Source organism: Vidua chalybeata, chromosome 6, assembly GCF_026979565.1.
Source record: "Vidua chalybeata isolate OUT-0048 chromosome 6, bVidCha1 merged haplotype, whole genome shotgun sequence".
NCBI classification, from domain to species: Eukaryota; Metazoa; Chordata; class Aves; order Passeriformes; family Viduidae; genus Vidua; species Vidua chalybeata.
Window position 1 is genome coordinate 56860554 of NC_071535.1, and position 15075 is coordinate 56875628.

The window sequence follows — 15075 nt, forward strand, 5'->3', positions numbered from 1 at the left end:
CGCGGCCGCGCCGGGAGGCGGGCGCCGGGGCGGGGCGGAGCGCTCCGGGGCCGGGCCGCGCCTGCGCGCGGGGCTGCGGCGGGGAGCGGCCATGGCGGCGGCGGTGCTGGGGCGCGCGGCGGGCGGGGCGCGGCGGTGGCGGGCGCTGGCGGTGCCGCGGCGCGGCGGCGCGGGGCTGGCGGTGGACGACACGGTGAACGGGCTGAGCGCCGAGCAGCGCCAGGTACGGCCGGGCGGGGCGGGGCGGGCGGCGCGCGGGGGTGTGGCGGGGCGGGCGGGCGCCGATTGGCCGCGGCCGGGGCGGGCCGCCCAATCCCCGCTCGCGCGGCGGGGGCGCGGCGCCCCCGGACACGCGGGAGTGACCGGCCCGGCCCGCGGCTTCGCCACGGAACGCCGCACTGCGTAAGGGAGCGGCCCCGGCCCCCGCCTTGGGCCTGTTGGATAGGCGATAATCGGCAGAAACGTGATCGTCAGGGGAGCACTTCGGTGCGGTCGCGTCACATCCTCCCAAAAGAAGTGTTGCAGCTCTCCCAGCTTGTTCGCCTGCCCAACGGGGCGCTTGAAGATTTAGGGTAATTCTTAGAACTCATTGCAGGTTACGGCTTTCCTGCAAGGGGACACGCAGGGGCAGCACATCTCTGTTCTGGTGACTACTGACCCAGGGAAGGGCAAGAGCTGGGTCAGGGGAGGTTTAGGTTGGGTATTGGGAAAAGGCTCTTCCTCCACAGAGTGGTCAGGCACCGAAACAGCTTCCCAGGGAATCGTCACAACCCCAAGGCTTCCAGAGCTCAAGGAGCATTTGGACAACGCTCTCAGGCACAGGGTGACATTGTTGGGGTTTCCTGTGCAGGGCTGGGAGTTGGACTTTTTACCAAAAACCTCTGAAAACCCCAATGAAAACCTCTCTGAAAACGCTGGGGGAAATAAGACTCTTACATTGTCTTTAGTGTTAGTGAGTAAGGCATTACTTTATTCTTGACCAAGAGATGTTTGTGTGGCTGGCAAAGTTCTGACCTTCACACCAACCCAAGACACAAAACTTTTTCACTTACACATTTTTGGCAAACAAATTAATGTTTATTGGTTCTAAGTTGCATCATTCTCTTTATTAATTAGTATTCTGTCCTCTATTGGTTATTGATTTCTCGCTCTTCATGCTAATCTGGCCCAGTTTCTTTAGTACTTTTATCATTTTTTCTCAAATGGGAGGTTTCCACCTTTCTAGGCTTCAATCTGGTCTGTGTCTTCTGGTTACTCCAACACATGTTTGAAGAGCCATAAATTTAATATCCCAGGTGTCCAATCTTCAACTCCCTCAGGCTTTGTTTATTGGAGCTTCTCAGGATTAGTTTCAGCAAACTTAAGGTTTCAGTGATTTAATGATCAAAGTATCAATAAATGTCTGTGAAAAAGTTAACTAATGCCAACTACAAGTGGACATGCTTGCAATTAATTAAAACAGCTAATGAAACATTAGTTAGGAAAGTTACATCATTTCCAACAGACCGATGATCCTTGTGGGTCCCTTCCAGCTCAGAATGTTCTATGATCCTTAGCTTTGCTGTGTTCTTCTGTGTGCAACAACAGCCAAGTGCTCACCATTCCAGATGTATTCCCTTCTGGCCCAGGGCTTGGAGTGAAGGGCAGTGTTCCCCAGGGCTGTTCTACACAGGCTCCTGTCAGTGAAACACTGGAGCTGCAGCCTCACTTTCCAGATAATTCTGATGGTGCAAGCATATGGATGTGCAAAATAAACTTACTTGTTCTTTGTTGTTACAGAATTATTCCTTGCCGTGTTTGTGTTCGTGTTTATGAACACAGCTCAAACTGACCTTTCTTTCTACTTCTATATTCAGCAGATGTAAAAGAAGGTGTAAAATATTCCTCTTGTTCCTATCTGTCTGGTGGAAAAGCTAAAAAAAAAATCAGAAATAATCTTCAGTAATATTAGTAAAACTGTGTATTAAAAGCAATATAACTGTTATAAACTGGCTTAGGGTATCAGAGCTGCCTGTCTGAGTCCATCCTCAATCTCTAATTGCTTAAGATTTTTTTTTTATTATTTTATTTTATTTATTTTAAGCTTGTCTTAATTTATTTTAAGCTCTTTGCTGAAGTGTAATGCAGTCAGCTTTGTCACAGTGGAAAGATATCTAATGTCTTTTGGGGTTCTTTTTAAGTTTATAAAACTAGCAATGGGGAGAAAGTTTGTTTGCTAGTACTGGAATCCAGGGTCTGTATGACTGGAAATTTAACATATCTTCTCAATTGTAAAAAAGGGGATGCTTAGGGTTTGGGGGTCAGAGAAAGACAGAGGAGTGTGGGCATATTCTGGTTTGTTGATCCTGCCCCTTATACAGGTTCTGGTTTAACAGCTCAGAGTTTCAGTCTCTAAAACTGTTGCTTCATCAGAATTAATGTGTGGGAATAAAGAACAAAAAAGGAAAAAAAAAGTATTATTATACTCTACCATAAGATCAAGACCAAGTTTTAAAATATTCCTGTTCAAAACATTTAAGATACTGTATGTATTTTGTTAGTATGTGTATAGACTTCTGTAGCATACATGTATGTAAATGTTCAGAGTTTAAAATTTAGAAAAAATATTTTGGGTTTTTAACACTTGGATCAATGAACATTCCTGGCTCTATCAAATTTCCCCACTGTAGAAGGTAGTAAGGTAGATAATGTAGTTCCAGTTTGACACACAAACACATTTTAATTAGTATCCCTGCTTATTGCAGACATCTGCACACAATTAAATGATGCTGTAAGCAGCTACAGGATGGGGTTAGCACATTATGAACTCAGTTCATCAGCTTCCAAAGTTCTCTGCCCAAAAATATGCCTGAAAACCCAGTGCAGGCAGGAGTTCAGGAACATTCTCTTCATGTCAGGGTGCAATTAAGGTTAAATGCTGAGAGGGATTAAAGTACATGAGGTCCTTTTTAAAAGACTGAAGAAATGACCCTCTTATGTGGTATTTCAGCCAGTAACCTGAACCATGGATTTCCTCATGGTCTTGTGCTTCTGGGTTTGGGATGCTGGAGTGGCCTGGTGTGGGAATGTTGGCAGGATCCAGGGGAAGAAGGTGACAATATATTGCTGAGATGTAATGAATGTGTTTTTCCTCCCCTCTTTTCCCAGCTTAGACAGACCATGACAAAATTCTGCCAAGAGCAATTGGCTCCAAAGGCCCAGCAGATTGACCAGGAAAACGAATTCAAAGGCATGCGGGCAAGTATTTCATGTGTGGTTCTGAAAGCCTCTTTGGGCTTTCATCTCTGCATTAGTCCAGACAATCCCAAGCCACACCACAGGAACATGTGCATTAACTTTTCAAACTTAAAAGCCACAGAGAAAACCTTTTTTTGATTTCCTGTTTTAGCATTTGTTACCAACTTTCAGCAACCTGGGGCAGAACCCAGCGATAATATTCATAATAAAGATTGATAATGGTCTAGTTTGGATTCTTATCGTGGGATTCCTGCCTGTCCTGGCTCCTTCCCCAACATGTGCTCTATATAGTCCTAGCTCAGTCCCTTTCTTGGACATGAATTTCCTCTTCAGATTTGCTGTGAAAATACTGTGTACAAATGCTGAAACTTGCCTTTCTAATAAACCCAACAAATCCTGTGCCACAGGGTGCTTTGATTGATGGAAATTAGAGATCTGACTACTGGTTTTTATAAGCTCCACAAGACTCAAAAAGCTCTAAACATCTGCCAGCATTTCCTAGAGCTCTGATGTTGACATTTCCAGGGATGTATGTGCAGCTTTGAAGTGAAGTGTATAAATATAGCCTCGCATTCCAGATGTCATCCAGAGCTATTGTATGATACTTTTTTGAAGTCTCTGATAATTATTGCTGGACACCAAGGCCACGTGAGGAGCACTCACCTCTGCTATGTCCACCACATAGCAGAGGAAAGGAGCAGCAGGGAGATGGCCCCACCAGGACACGTATGGGTCTCCCTGGTGACATCCTTTGCTGCTGCATTTTTTCATGGCTGTAACATTCCCATTTTTAAAATCTCCCCCAAGGAGGATTTCTTGGCTTTAGTTGCCAGCTCCTGTTTTACTGGAAGAGTTTTAAAGTGCTATCTCATAGCTTCGTATTTCCAGGGTTTTGGTAATTGATAGTTTATACCATTACACAAGAAATTTCATTGGAGTGGGCAAGGAGTTAAATCTTAGGAGGTGTCCTTCCAGAATTAAATTTAGGCATGTGAATTTTCACTGAATTCCACAAACCTCTCCTGTGTGTAGCGTAACTGGTGTCCTTAAATCTGTGTGGTTTCTCAGTTCCGAGGATGGAGCTGCACTGCGGCAGGAACCGGTTTTAGGGTTGTATTTGCTTTTTTCTCATGATACCTCGCAGATAAATGGATGTGTCCAGTGAACTACCTGGGGAAACTTGTGCTGATGCCCAGACTGCCAGTTTGCGCTGATTGCTTGTTCTGTATTCGTAGGACTTTTGGAAGAAACTTGGAGAACTGGGAGTTCTGGGAATCACAGCCCCTGGTAAGTCTCTTCCGATCTTTTTCCTTCTGATGGGTGATTCTTCAAACAAATGAGAGACTACTTAAACTCTCACTTTCCAGTTCACAACTGCTTTGTCTGTGATGTGGCATCCATTTTGTTCTATCTTTGTATTTTAAAAAACTCCTTCCCAACTGTTTTCCTTCTTCTCTAACTTTGGATACTTTTTCATTGTTAGACAAAATGCCTTTCACAGTTTAAAAGCACTGCTCAGAAATGGTTTCTCCAGATGTAACATATGTAGCTCAAACGTATTTGTGCCTTTCTAATATGAAGCAAGTTTTGAAGAAGGAGAGCGAGAGATAAAAGTATCCCAGAACAAACATCCATCTGTAATGGGAGAAGTTAAAGGGTCTAAAATAATGCCCTGAAAAGCTGTGATAACTAATGGGGAGTGACCATGGCCAACCAGTCGGAAAAAAATCAGGGGAAATCTTATTCAGCCTTGCGCAGGTTAGTGAAAAGTGTTGTGATGAGTGTTACAGATGAGTGTGATCGTGCTGAATGCACCAAGGCAGGGTAATGAGGAGAAGCCCTTAGTGGAGAAAAGCGGCTGATGGGGCCTTTCTTTCCCCATGGAAAAGTCTGTTTTCTAGATGTGGCTGTGCAAAGGCTCTGCAGAATCCAGCTGAATAGCAATGCGTCGGAATAATGCCTCTGCCTCGCTTTCAGTGCTGAAAGACTGCATTTCTGCTTTCTCTCTCTCCTCTTCCCCATTTACTGCTGCTCCTGTTTTTCCTCACTCTTACCTTCTTTCTTCTTTGATGTTGTGCCTGAGGCTTACAGCAGTTTCCCACACTATAAATAAACCATCCCCTCACGAGTCCTGTCCTTGAATTCCTCAAAGGTTTACCTCTCAAACCCTCCTATGCCGAGGATTTTTCACTTTATTTTGGATTGTGGAATTGTGTGTGTCTTTATTGATGTTGGTTTTGTTGGAGGAGAGTGGGATTTAGGATGTGAAGATCATGTGGAATCTTAGGAGGGTGTACACAATTAAATGGCATGTTTGGGTACCAGTGTATCAAGTCTATTAAGGGAACATTTTGAATAACAGTGCTGTTTATTTTCTTCCTAAAACTAAGATAACCGTGGTGTTTGTAATTTTCCATTTATTTTATAAAGGTGCAAAGTGAAGAAATGTAAATATGTAGTTTCCATGGAATGATAATACAGGCATGTCATATACAAAGAGTAGCTTGGAAAGCACAACATCGTTTGAAATCACACCATGGTTTGTGTTATATGAGGAGGTGTCATTTTCCTGTTCTTCTTGCAGTGCAAAGCAATCCTGGATTTGTGCTGCTCACAGTTACCCCACCTTTCTTGAGGCAAAAGCACTGAACCCAGCCATTATATAGGAATTAATAAAAAACTCTCTTGTTTTGGTGTACATGAGAAATTGTTAAGCCCATCTTTTAGGATACTGATAGCAAACCCCTAAACTTGGGTTTGTAGTAGAGAGAGAAGATTTTAGAGGATAAAGGGCCCTGCAGATCAAGGCAGGAGTCAAAATGAGGGACATGAGAGGAAATGCTGTGTGTGGTGTTAATTTGAGGAATTTGGGACAGCAGCCCCTTGGAGCTGTGCCCTTTGGTCACTCTGAGTACAGACAGAGATTTCCTCTTACCTTGTTGCTCTTGCCTGCAGCCTCCACATTGATGATAAGTGCTCCCAACTTATCTCCCCAGCTGCTTCTTGGCATTCATGTCATGTTGTAGTGCTTCTCTTACAGTACAACCACTTGCTTCCTACCTGGGGAACAGAGCTTTTAGGTTAGATGGTGACTGTATTTGTGTGTATATAAATGTGTTTAGAGGTACATGTGTGTATATTTATGTAGGCTGTTGGCTCCTCAAGGCCGTTATGCGTTTCTCAGCCTTCTCTTTTTACCTGCCTTCTCTCTCCCTGTTCTATTGTGTGATTTTAATCTTTACTATTTGTTTTAGGCTCAACTCCATGTGCCCAGCTGGGCTCCCAGTGCTCCTCTGTCTCGCTTCATCCTCTCTTGAAATACGCTTGCTTGTCACTGACAAATTACATTTATGGATTGTTCTCCTTCTCAGTTGGCCACTCATCAAAATTCTGGTGTCCTGCACATTTGTAGGCTTAGAAAAGTCCTTAGTGCCACATTTTTGAGCAGTCTGAGAATTCCTCACTTCTTTAGGGGCAAACATACATGGATTTTACAAACCTTGCCTGTGTTCCTTTGTTCTCACCTTAAGGAGGTTGCAACTTGTTGATTTAATCTTTGTGATAATACTAAGGTTAATAGGAAGGACTTCTTATTACTCAATGTCAGTAGCATGTTCACGATATATCCTTGTGTATGTTCTACATATAAACTATGTTATTCAAGTCAATTATGGATTATGCTGAAGACAAAATATCCCTGTGACTTTAAGATGAGAAAAATGAAATTCAGAGAAGATGGGGAAAGCCAGAAGTGCCAAGCTCAGGGATGGCAACAGTCAAATCCAGAAGCATTCTCAGTGTCTTGGATTTCATTGGAGACTGAGCCCAGCTTTGGGATCTTGTGCACATGGTGGGTAACATGAGCTTTTTCCTCTCTTCCCAGCGGAATACGGTGGATCTGCCCTGGGATACCTTGACCACGTGCTGGTGATGGAGGAGATCTCCCGTGCCTCAGCGTCTGTGGGGCTCAGTTATGGGGCCCACTCCAACCTGTGCATCAACCAGCTCGTACGCAACGGCAACGAGGCCCAGAAGCACAAGTACCTGCCCAAGGTATGTGGCTGGAGGAGGGGCAACACTGGAAAGCATTTGGGTTCTGGCTGTAAAGATGACATCTTAAGCACCAGCAGATTTCAGTGACCAAACCTTAGGAAATACTGAACATGCCAAACTTGCCCTTCTCTGGCTTGTCTGTTTTTATTTTATTAATCCATATTGACCTCATCCCATGCCTTTGTCTTTGTCTGCAGGCAGCACAGCCCAGCTTTCTTGAGCTGTGTTACTAAGGGAGGCTTTGAGGTGACACTGGAGAATATTCTTTCAAATTCCCAAATCACTCTGAGTAAAAGTCACTGCTTTCCTATTTTATATTCTCCATTTCTCATTGCCCAAATGCTTGGTTTGGCTGTTAATTAACTACATGTGAAACTTCATCATCACTCGGGACATTGATGTTGCAACTCAGAAGTGCATTAATTAGATTTCCATTTTTAAATGCATATAAAAACAATGAGCACATTGAATCCCAGCTCCTGAGATTATCAGTGAAATTATCAGCACAAGAAACTTGATTTAAACTACGTGCAAAGTACAGTGTCACTTCCTCAAAGCACTGTGCAGCCTGCTGTTGTGTAACCCTTAATTGTCCTCCTTCCTCAGGTGTATTTTCATGCTTCATTCTCTGCCTTTCAATGAGATGTGAAGTCACTTCAGCTCTGAGTTGTTTTGACTCCTGACAGAGCACTTAAATATGCTTAACTAGATTTGAGCATTTCATTGAGACTTCTGTAGCAATGCACTGATGGATTGAATTGGTTGAACATATCTTAAGCATTGAGTCTTCTTTAAAAAAAAAAAAAGTAGAGATCAAAAGGAGGAGAAGATGGATGAAAGTACACAGGGAGGAAAAAAAAGGCAAGGAGAAAAGGGCAGGATGAAATAACAGTGAAGCAGAAGCAACAGCTCTGCCAGAGCCTGGTGTGAGCAGGCACAGGAGGAGGGTCCATCTGCTGTTGTGGGGTGAGTGTGGGAGACTGGGCTATGAGAACATTGCAGAGAGCTTTCCCATCCCTTTTCATCCCCCCACTGGCCTTTTGTGTTCAGCAGCTCCTGTTTGTTGTAAAAGGGCAGCAGAAAGACCAGGCAGGAGCTGGGGACAGGCATATGGCTGCCTGCATGGTTCCTTGGCACCTTCCTCATGTGTTGTGCAAGCAGGGCTGTGCTTGTGTAGCTCAGACTGAGCTGAGTCACCCTTCTCATCCCTCTGGGATTTGGTTCTGTTCCTTCACACAGTGCAAGGGAGCTCCTTGCTCGGGCTGTGCCAGGAGCAGCAGCTCTCATTTGAGTTCTTCCAGAGAACAGCCACTGTGAAGGTTCTGTGCAGGAAAACAGGCAGGGAGGCTAAAGAGGGAACACAAACAATGCTGCCGGTCTTCATCTTTTGCTAATATTTGTCCTTTCTTCCAGCTAATCAGCGGGGAGCACATTGGAGCCTTAGCCATGAGCGAGCCAAATGCTGGCTCTGATGTTGTGTCCATGAAGCTGAAAGCAGACAAGAAAGGTAAAGCCTGTCCTGTGCTGCCCAGGGAGGTGCTGGAGGCCACATGCCTGGAGGTGTTCAAAGAATGTTTGGCCATGGCACTCAGTGCTCTGGACTGGTTCACGAGGTGGGGATGGGCCAAAGGTTGGACTCGATGATCTGGGAGGTCTTTTCCAACTTAAGTGATTCTGGGAAGCCTGTTAGGGAATAAATGGAGTGCAGGGAATAGCAGTGTTGCTGTCGTGAGCTAACAGATTTAATCTCTTGGCTTCCAGGAGACTTCTTTGTTTTGAATGGGAACAAATTCTGGATCACCAATGGGCCGGATGCGGATGTTCTCATAGTCTATGCTAAAACTGACATGAACGCTGTCCCGGCCTCCCAAGGCATAACCGCCTTCATCGTGGAGAGGGTAGGTTTAGTCATTCCCACAGGGTTTTAAAGCAGAATCCTTCATCTTAACTGCCTCATTTAGAAGTCAGCTGGTTTTCCTTCCATAGCTGCCAGCCTCTTCCTCAAAGATAAACTACTTTCTGCCTTTCAGGCAGGAAAGGAACCTTTAATAAAACAGAATCAGTAAACCTTCTGATTGACGTAACTTCATTATTAGAACAGTTAAGTTCCTGGCAGAGCTTCCAACCCTTACTGTAGGGCAGTCTGTGTTGGCAGCTGTCCAAATAATTTATTTATTTGCTGTTTATGTGCATTAGAAAATGGGTGCACAGGGTTCACATGTGTGTGTTTCTCTGTCCATTTGCTTTCTCTGCACTTGCACTCAGACCTGATCTTGTTCTTAGGTCACTTTATCTCCTTTCTGGCACCCTGCACATGTTCCTGTGGTCAGGGGAATTTCACAGATCTCTCATGACTTTTTTTTTTAGTCTGTTGAAACTGAGACATGAAATGTATTTTTACTTCCTTGACTTTGCAGGGAATGCCGGGTTTCAGGACAGCCCAGAAGCTGGATAAGCTGGGAATGAGAGGATCTAATACCTGTGAATTGATCTTCGAAGACTGCAAGGTCCCTGGTGAGTTGGATTCAAATCATGGTGGTTTCCTGGCTCTTAATCAGATAAATTGGATCACTAATTACATGCATGTTCAGCCTGTGACCTGGAGGGCTTTGCAGATGCTTATCTCCTCTCTGGCAGCCTCTGAGGGAGCTGATGGAACTGGAAAAGTGCAATCTGATGGATTGCAGGGAGGGAGCACATCATTTGTCAGGTCACTGCTCTTTCACCCTCATGGACCTAGTTCTTAACCACTGCTTCTCCAAAGCCTTGCTGAAGCTTCTTCCCAAGAAACTTGTTTCCGTTAGAGCTCCTGTCTTGTAAGGAGGTGAGCTACTTTGCCTTAAAGGTTTTTTTCACTGGAGACTTTCCAACAGGCTTTTGTAACATTTCTGTGTTCTTTTGGGGCCAGGAAAATGGACATCCTTTCCCCTGGTAGTTAGTATGACAGAGGCTTCTGTAATAGCAGTATTTGTTATTCCAGTGGCAATTTTTGTTGATAGAAAAATTCCAGCCTTTCCACAGCAAATGGAGAAGATGTCTTATCATAAAAATCCTGATTGCACATTTGCAGAGCAAGGAGCTCTCCTGCTCCCCATATACACCTTCAAAAGCTAAAGTGGAAGAGTTTCAGCTGAAACCTAACATTTCTAACTGTGTTGGATCCCTCCACCCTGAAATCATAAAGGCCAGTGCCCCGGTGCTCTGATCATGTCCCAGGAGTCATCCACAGGGAACAGTATGTACTCCTGGAAAGAGGATGATGACATGATGCACATCACTGCAGTGTTGGAAGTTAATGCACTTGGCACTCTGGCCATTAATGCTCCTTCTGATCTTTGGCTTTGGAAGCTGAAACAGTTTTTTCCAGGAAATTTTTCAGGCTATTCAGTCATTTTTCATAGAATCCCAGGGTGGTTTGGTCTGGAAGGAACCTTAAGCTCATCCAGTCCCACCCCCTGCCATGGGCAGGGACACCTTCCAGTGGCCCAGGTTGCTCCTCCCCCCAGTGAACACAGGCCCTCAGGGAACAGCTTGTCTGAGTTTTGCACATAAATAAATCACTTTTTCATTGCTCTTTGCAGCTGAAAATGTCCTGGGGACACTGAGCAAAGGAGTCTATGTTCTGATGAGTGGATTGGACCTGGAGAGGCTCGTGCTGTCTGGGGGTCCCCTGGGGTAAGAGTTTGTCATCTTTTGTAGGTTGTAAGGCCAGAAGGGTCCTTGGTGATCACCAAGCCTGGTGGAGATCCCTTGGGGCCTGCAGCTCTTGGTAGGATGGATCCTGGATGGAGAACTGGGTTACTGGGGCAGCAGAAGAGAAGAGGCTGAGTCAGATATGGGAAGAAAGCAAGATGTGAGGAGATCTCATGGCTGCTGGGTGTCTCAGTCAAAAGCAGCACAGAACTCCAGCACAGCTGCTCAACTGGACTCTCCTGAAGGTGCTCAGGGCCCTCTCAGCAGCCACCGCTCACTCAAATATGCTCAGCCTCATCCTTGAGCTCTCAGCTCCTCATGCAGTGGTTTTCCAATTTGAAAGCATCTCTGTGAAGTCCCCTGTGACAGGCAAGGAATGAGAGAAGCAATGCCAGAAAGAATGTTTGCAAGTCTGCCTGCCAGTGTCCACTGACCCTCCAGAGTAGGCTTTGGAAATTATCAGTCTTGATAAAAAAATTTCTAGAGATATAAATCTGCTTCAGTCCCCAGTTGCTGGCTTGTGTATCCCTGTGTTATTACTCAGGGAATAACCAGTTCATTTGTGTTATCAATTCCTTAGAATCTAACACACGATCCAGAGACTCACAAACTAGTTTGTTCTTCATTTATTCAATCCTTAAGCTCCCCAGTAATTATTGGCACCCCACAGTCCTTTTGTCCTCCTGAGTGGTCTCTCTGGGCTAATCCTCTTGTGGAAAGACCAACTTCCAGAAAGCAGGAGAAGGATTTTTTTCCCTTCCTTGTTCTTACCTGTGCTGTTTTTTATGGTATTGGCTGGTACTCCTTGATTGGAGGGGCTCTGGAGATAAGAGGAGCATAAACTGTCCTGGCTGTGGTTGTGAGAAAGCTCTTCAAGTCTCAGTCCCCTGAATTAAAAGGTCAGACCTTCCCACAGCATGTCCCAAATGAGCACTGAGGAGAAATATGGGACCTTTGGATTTTATTCTTGGCCTTGTTTGAGTAGAGCTGTAGGACGACAGCAGGATATCACTTCAGCTATGAGAACCTTTTCGCCTTGGGTTACGTTTCCAAAGTTAAATCATTATTAATTAATAGTCCTGCTCTTTCCCTTTTCCCTCTTCTCAGGCTCATGCAAGCTGTTCTTGACCATGCAATTCCATACCTGCATGTCAGAGAAGCATTTGGACAGAAAATTGGTCACTTCCAGGTGAGACAGAAAAGGAATTGGGACTTTTTGTCCTCTTTTCTCTTTAAAACTGAGAAGACTGAGAGCTTTGTTGTGGCAGGGGGCTTTGCATGGTGAAGGTCACCTGCTGTTTATGCTCGGGCTGCATGATGTGGTAATGAGAAGCCTAGGCTAGTGGAAGGTTCTTGCTCATGTCAGGGAGATGGAACTGGATGAACTTTAAGATCCCTTCCAACTTAAGGAATCCTGGGATTCTGTGATGTGGTGAGAAGGTGGAAAGACCTCTGAGCCTGCTCCCCTGAGATCGCTGTTGGTGGGCGAGGGACTGTGGCTGATATCTAGGGGTCTATGACTTAACAGAACCTCCAGCTCCCTCATGTCTGCTGGGTCCATATCTCCTCCCATGTCTAGTTTCGCTGACTTATTTTGGGGAACGGGTGGTCCCCCTTGCTCATGTTAATTAATGTCCCTTGTCTTTGGGCCGTGCAGCTCATGCAGGGCAAGATGGCAGATATGTACACACGGCTCATGGCCTGCCGGCAGTACGTCTACAATGTGGCCAAAGCCTGTGACCAGGGCCACTTCAATGCCAAGGTGAGCTCAACTCCTACCTGGCTGTGTGTCTTGGGGCAATTCCTGCAGTCCCAGAGCCTCAGCTGGGGGGAGCCTCTGTACAATGAGTACCCACAGCCTAAAGGGTCTTTTTTTCACACCCAAAGTACCTTTTTTACTTTTTTCACTCACAAATTAAAAGCAAACCTCCTTTTACAAGGCAAGAGATTTAGCAGCATCAGTAGGTGTTTATTGGAAGCCCAGACATAAGTCCAGGTTGTTGTAAGGGCTGTAGCAGTTGTTAGAGGTGTTGTCACCTCCAACCTGTCACCATGCCTCTCTTGGAGGAGGATGTTGAGTGTTTAACATTGGGAGCAGAGATGTCTGCTTCCCAAAGCAAATCATGTTGGCCTCCTGGGGGATTGATGGGCTTTTGTGAGAGAGCCATCTTCTTTGGTGCACTTTTTATTTTTTTCCTTCTTCTGTCTTCGTGTGGCCTTTACAGATTTGCCATGAGTGTTCTATAGTAACAGGGACACTGCTGGAGCTCCCTGTCCCTGTGCTTTGTGATCAAGTAGTTCAGGGTTCTTAGCAGGTGTCTGTAGAGTGATGGCAGCATGAGGGCAGCACAGGGACTGGAGATGGGCAGGTGACACCTTTCCTGACTGTCCCTTTGTGGCTGTCCCATAGGACTGTGCCGGAGTTATCCTGTACTCAGCAGAGTGTGCAACACAGGTGGCCCTGGATGGGATCCAGTGCCTGGGTGAGTCACTGATGGCTGGACAGAGCCAAGCACAGTGCAAGAGCATTTCCCTCTGCTGTCCCACCCTCGGCCCTGGAATCAGGAACAAAGAGTGACTTGAGGCTTTTTTTGTGTGGCAGGTGGGAACGGTTACATCAATGACTACCCCATGGGGCGCTTCCTGCGCGACGCCAAGCTCTACGAGATCGGGGCAGGCACCAGTGAGGTGCGCAGGCTCGTCATCGGCAGGGCCTTCAACGCCACCTTTAAGTAACACTGCCAGTGCAGAGGCAGCACCATGACCACCACGAGGCCTTGACTGTGAGACTGGAGTGCACAACTCGGCTTCTTCCTGCCTGCCATTCCAGCGTTGTCACTTGTGGAGTCTCCTCTGCCTGCTTTGGGAACAGATGCTGCTGGACTTTGCTTGGAAACAATGAATCAGAGGGTACATGGCAGAAGAAGTGTTTTTTCTCTTTTGTGATCATCCTGATTCATGGTGTTCATGAGCTGTTGATTCTCAGCTTTGCAAGGCAGACGTTCATCCCACCCACCAGGCAGGGTGGCAAGGGGTGTGCAGCCACTCCTGCACACAGAAAGTCAACCCAAACCCACCAAAATGGACAATGAGGGAACAGCTTTGTTCTTACCAAAAAGCCCTGAGTGCCATTAAACAGTTAGAATTTAGCATATTGCCATTGGAAGGTGAAACTTCCTGCTGTGACCTTCCAATGGGATTAATACCTTCCATTTTGGGAACTCTACACCAACCACATTGTGGGGTTGGTATCATGAACGCTTAAAGGGGTTAAAAGTAATCTGTGCATGAGCAGCGTTTTAGGTGCTGAATCCTAAAACCTCCTTAAATCCCATGTGTGTTGCATTGCAGAATTCCTTTCCTATTTGCAGCTTTACAATTCTGGCTGCCTCTGGAGTTATTTGGGTGCAGGCCTGAGGCCTCACTCTACTGACTGACTGCTCCCACCAGGTCATTCTCTCAGAGTTGTCACCATCCATCACTTTGGGGACAAGTTAATACATCAAAGCTGTGTTGTGACATCTGTGAATGAAGCAGGCAGAAAGAGCTGACTTCTTTGGGGTTTGGTTCCCTCTGAAGGCTGTTATTTTGGCCAAGCCTGTCCTCACACTCCAACTCTGGGCAGCTGAGCAATGTTTGTGAGTGATCTCAGTGCATCTCGTATCCAGCAAATCAGGGCTTATCCAGCTTTTTAAAGGAAATCGCACAGCATCCTGCCAGTGAATCACAAGTGGAATCACAAATGGAAATAGGCTGTTGGAAATGTGATTGAACAGTTAATTAAACTGTTGCCATGTAGGCAACTCCCAGCAGTTTTAACAAAACTCACCTTCAACTGTGTGTATTTTGTTATAGTTGACTCCTGTCTATACCAGGTGACAGTAGACTAACACTGAATTTTAAAATTATGCAGATTGAAGATAGTTCACTTTTCTGAATTGCCAGGTAGGTCACCAAGAGTGTATAGAAGTTGCAAAGACCCATAGAGAGCTTCTGAAGTCCTGGTGGTAGCACTTTCCTCCTAAAACTTCGTATTTATTCAGCCTCAGTGGGTGGCTGTCACTCAGGAAGTGTCCCAGGGTTTAATTTTCA

The 15075-nt window shown here is 45.7% G+C and overlaps 1 protein-coding gene across 2 annotated transcripts; it reads left to right on the forward strand.

The window, feature by feature from the left end:
- Positions 1 to 91: 91 nt before the first annotated feature.
- On the forward strand, positions 92 to 14807 carry IVD (isovaleryl-CoA dehydrogenase). Of its 2 annotated transcripts, none has more exons than XM_053946557.1 (12): positions 92 to 223; positions 3148 to 3237; positions 4473 to 4524; positions 7121 to 7290; positions 8704 to 8797; positions 9052 to 9188; positions 9708 to 9804; positions 10872 to 10965; positions 12091 to 12172; positions 12641 to 12745; positions 13394 to 13466; positions 13586 to 14807. In XM_053946557.1, the coding sequence occupies exons 1-12, from the start codon at positions 92 to 94 to the stop codon at positions 13717 to 13719; spliced, it is 1260 nt and encodes a 419-aa protein (XP_053802532.1). In that variant the 3' UTR covers positions 13720 to 14807. The 2 variants fall into 2 exon arrangements, with proteins under 2 accessions (XP_053802532.1, XP_053802534.1); XM_053946559.1 differs by lacking the exon at positions 92 to 223 and adding an exon at positions 389 to 572.
- Positions 14808 to 15075: the final 268 nt, after the last annotated feature.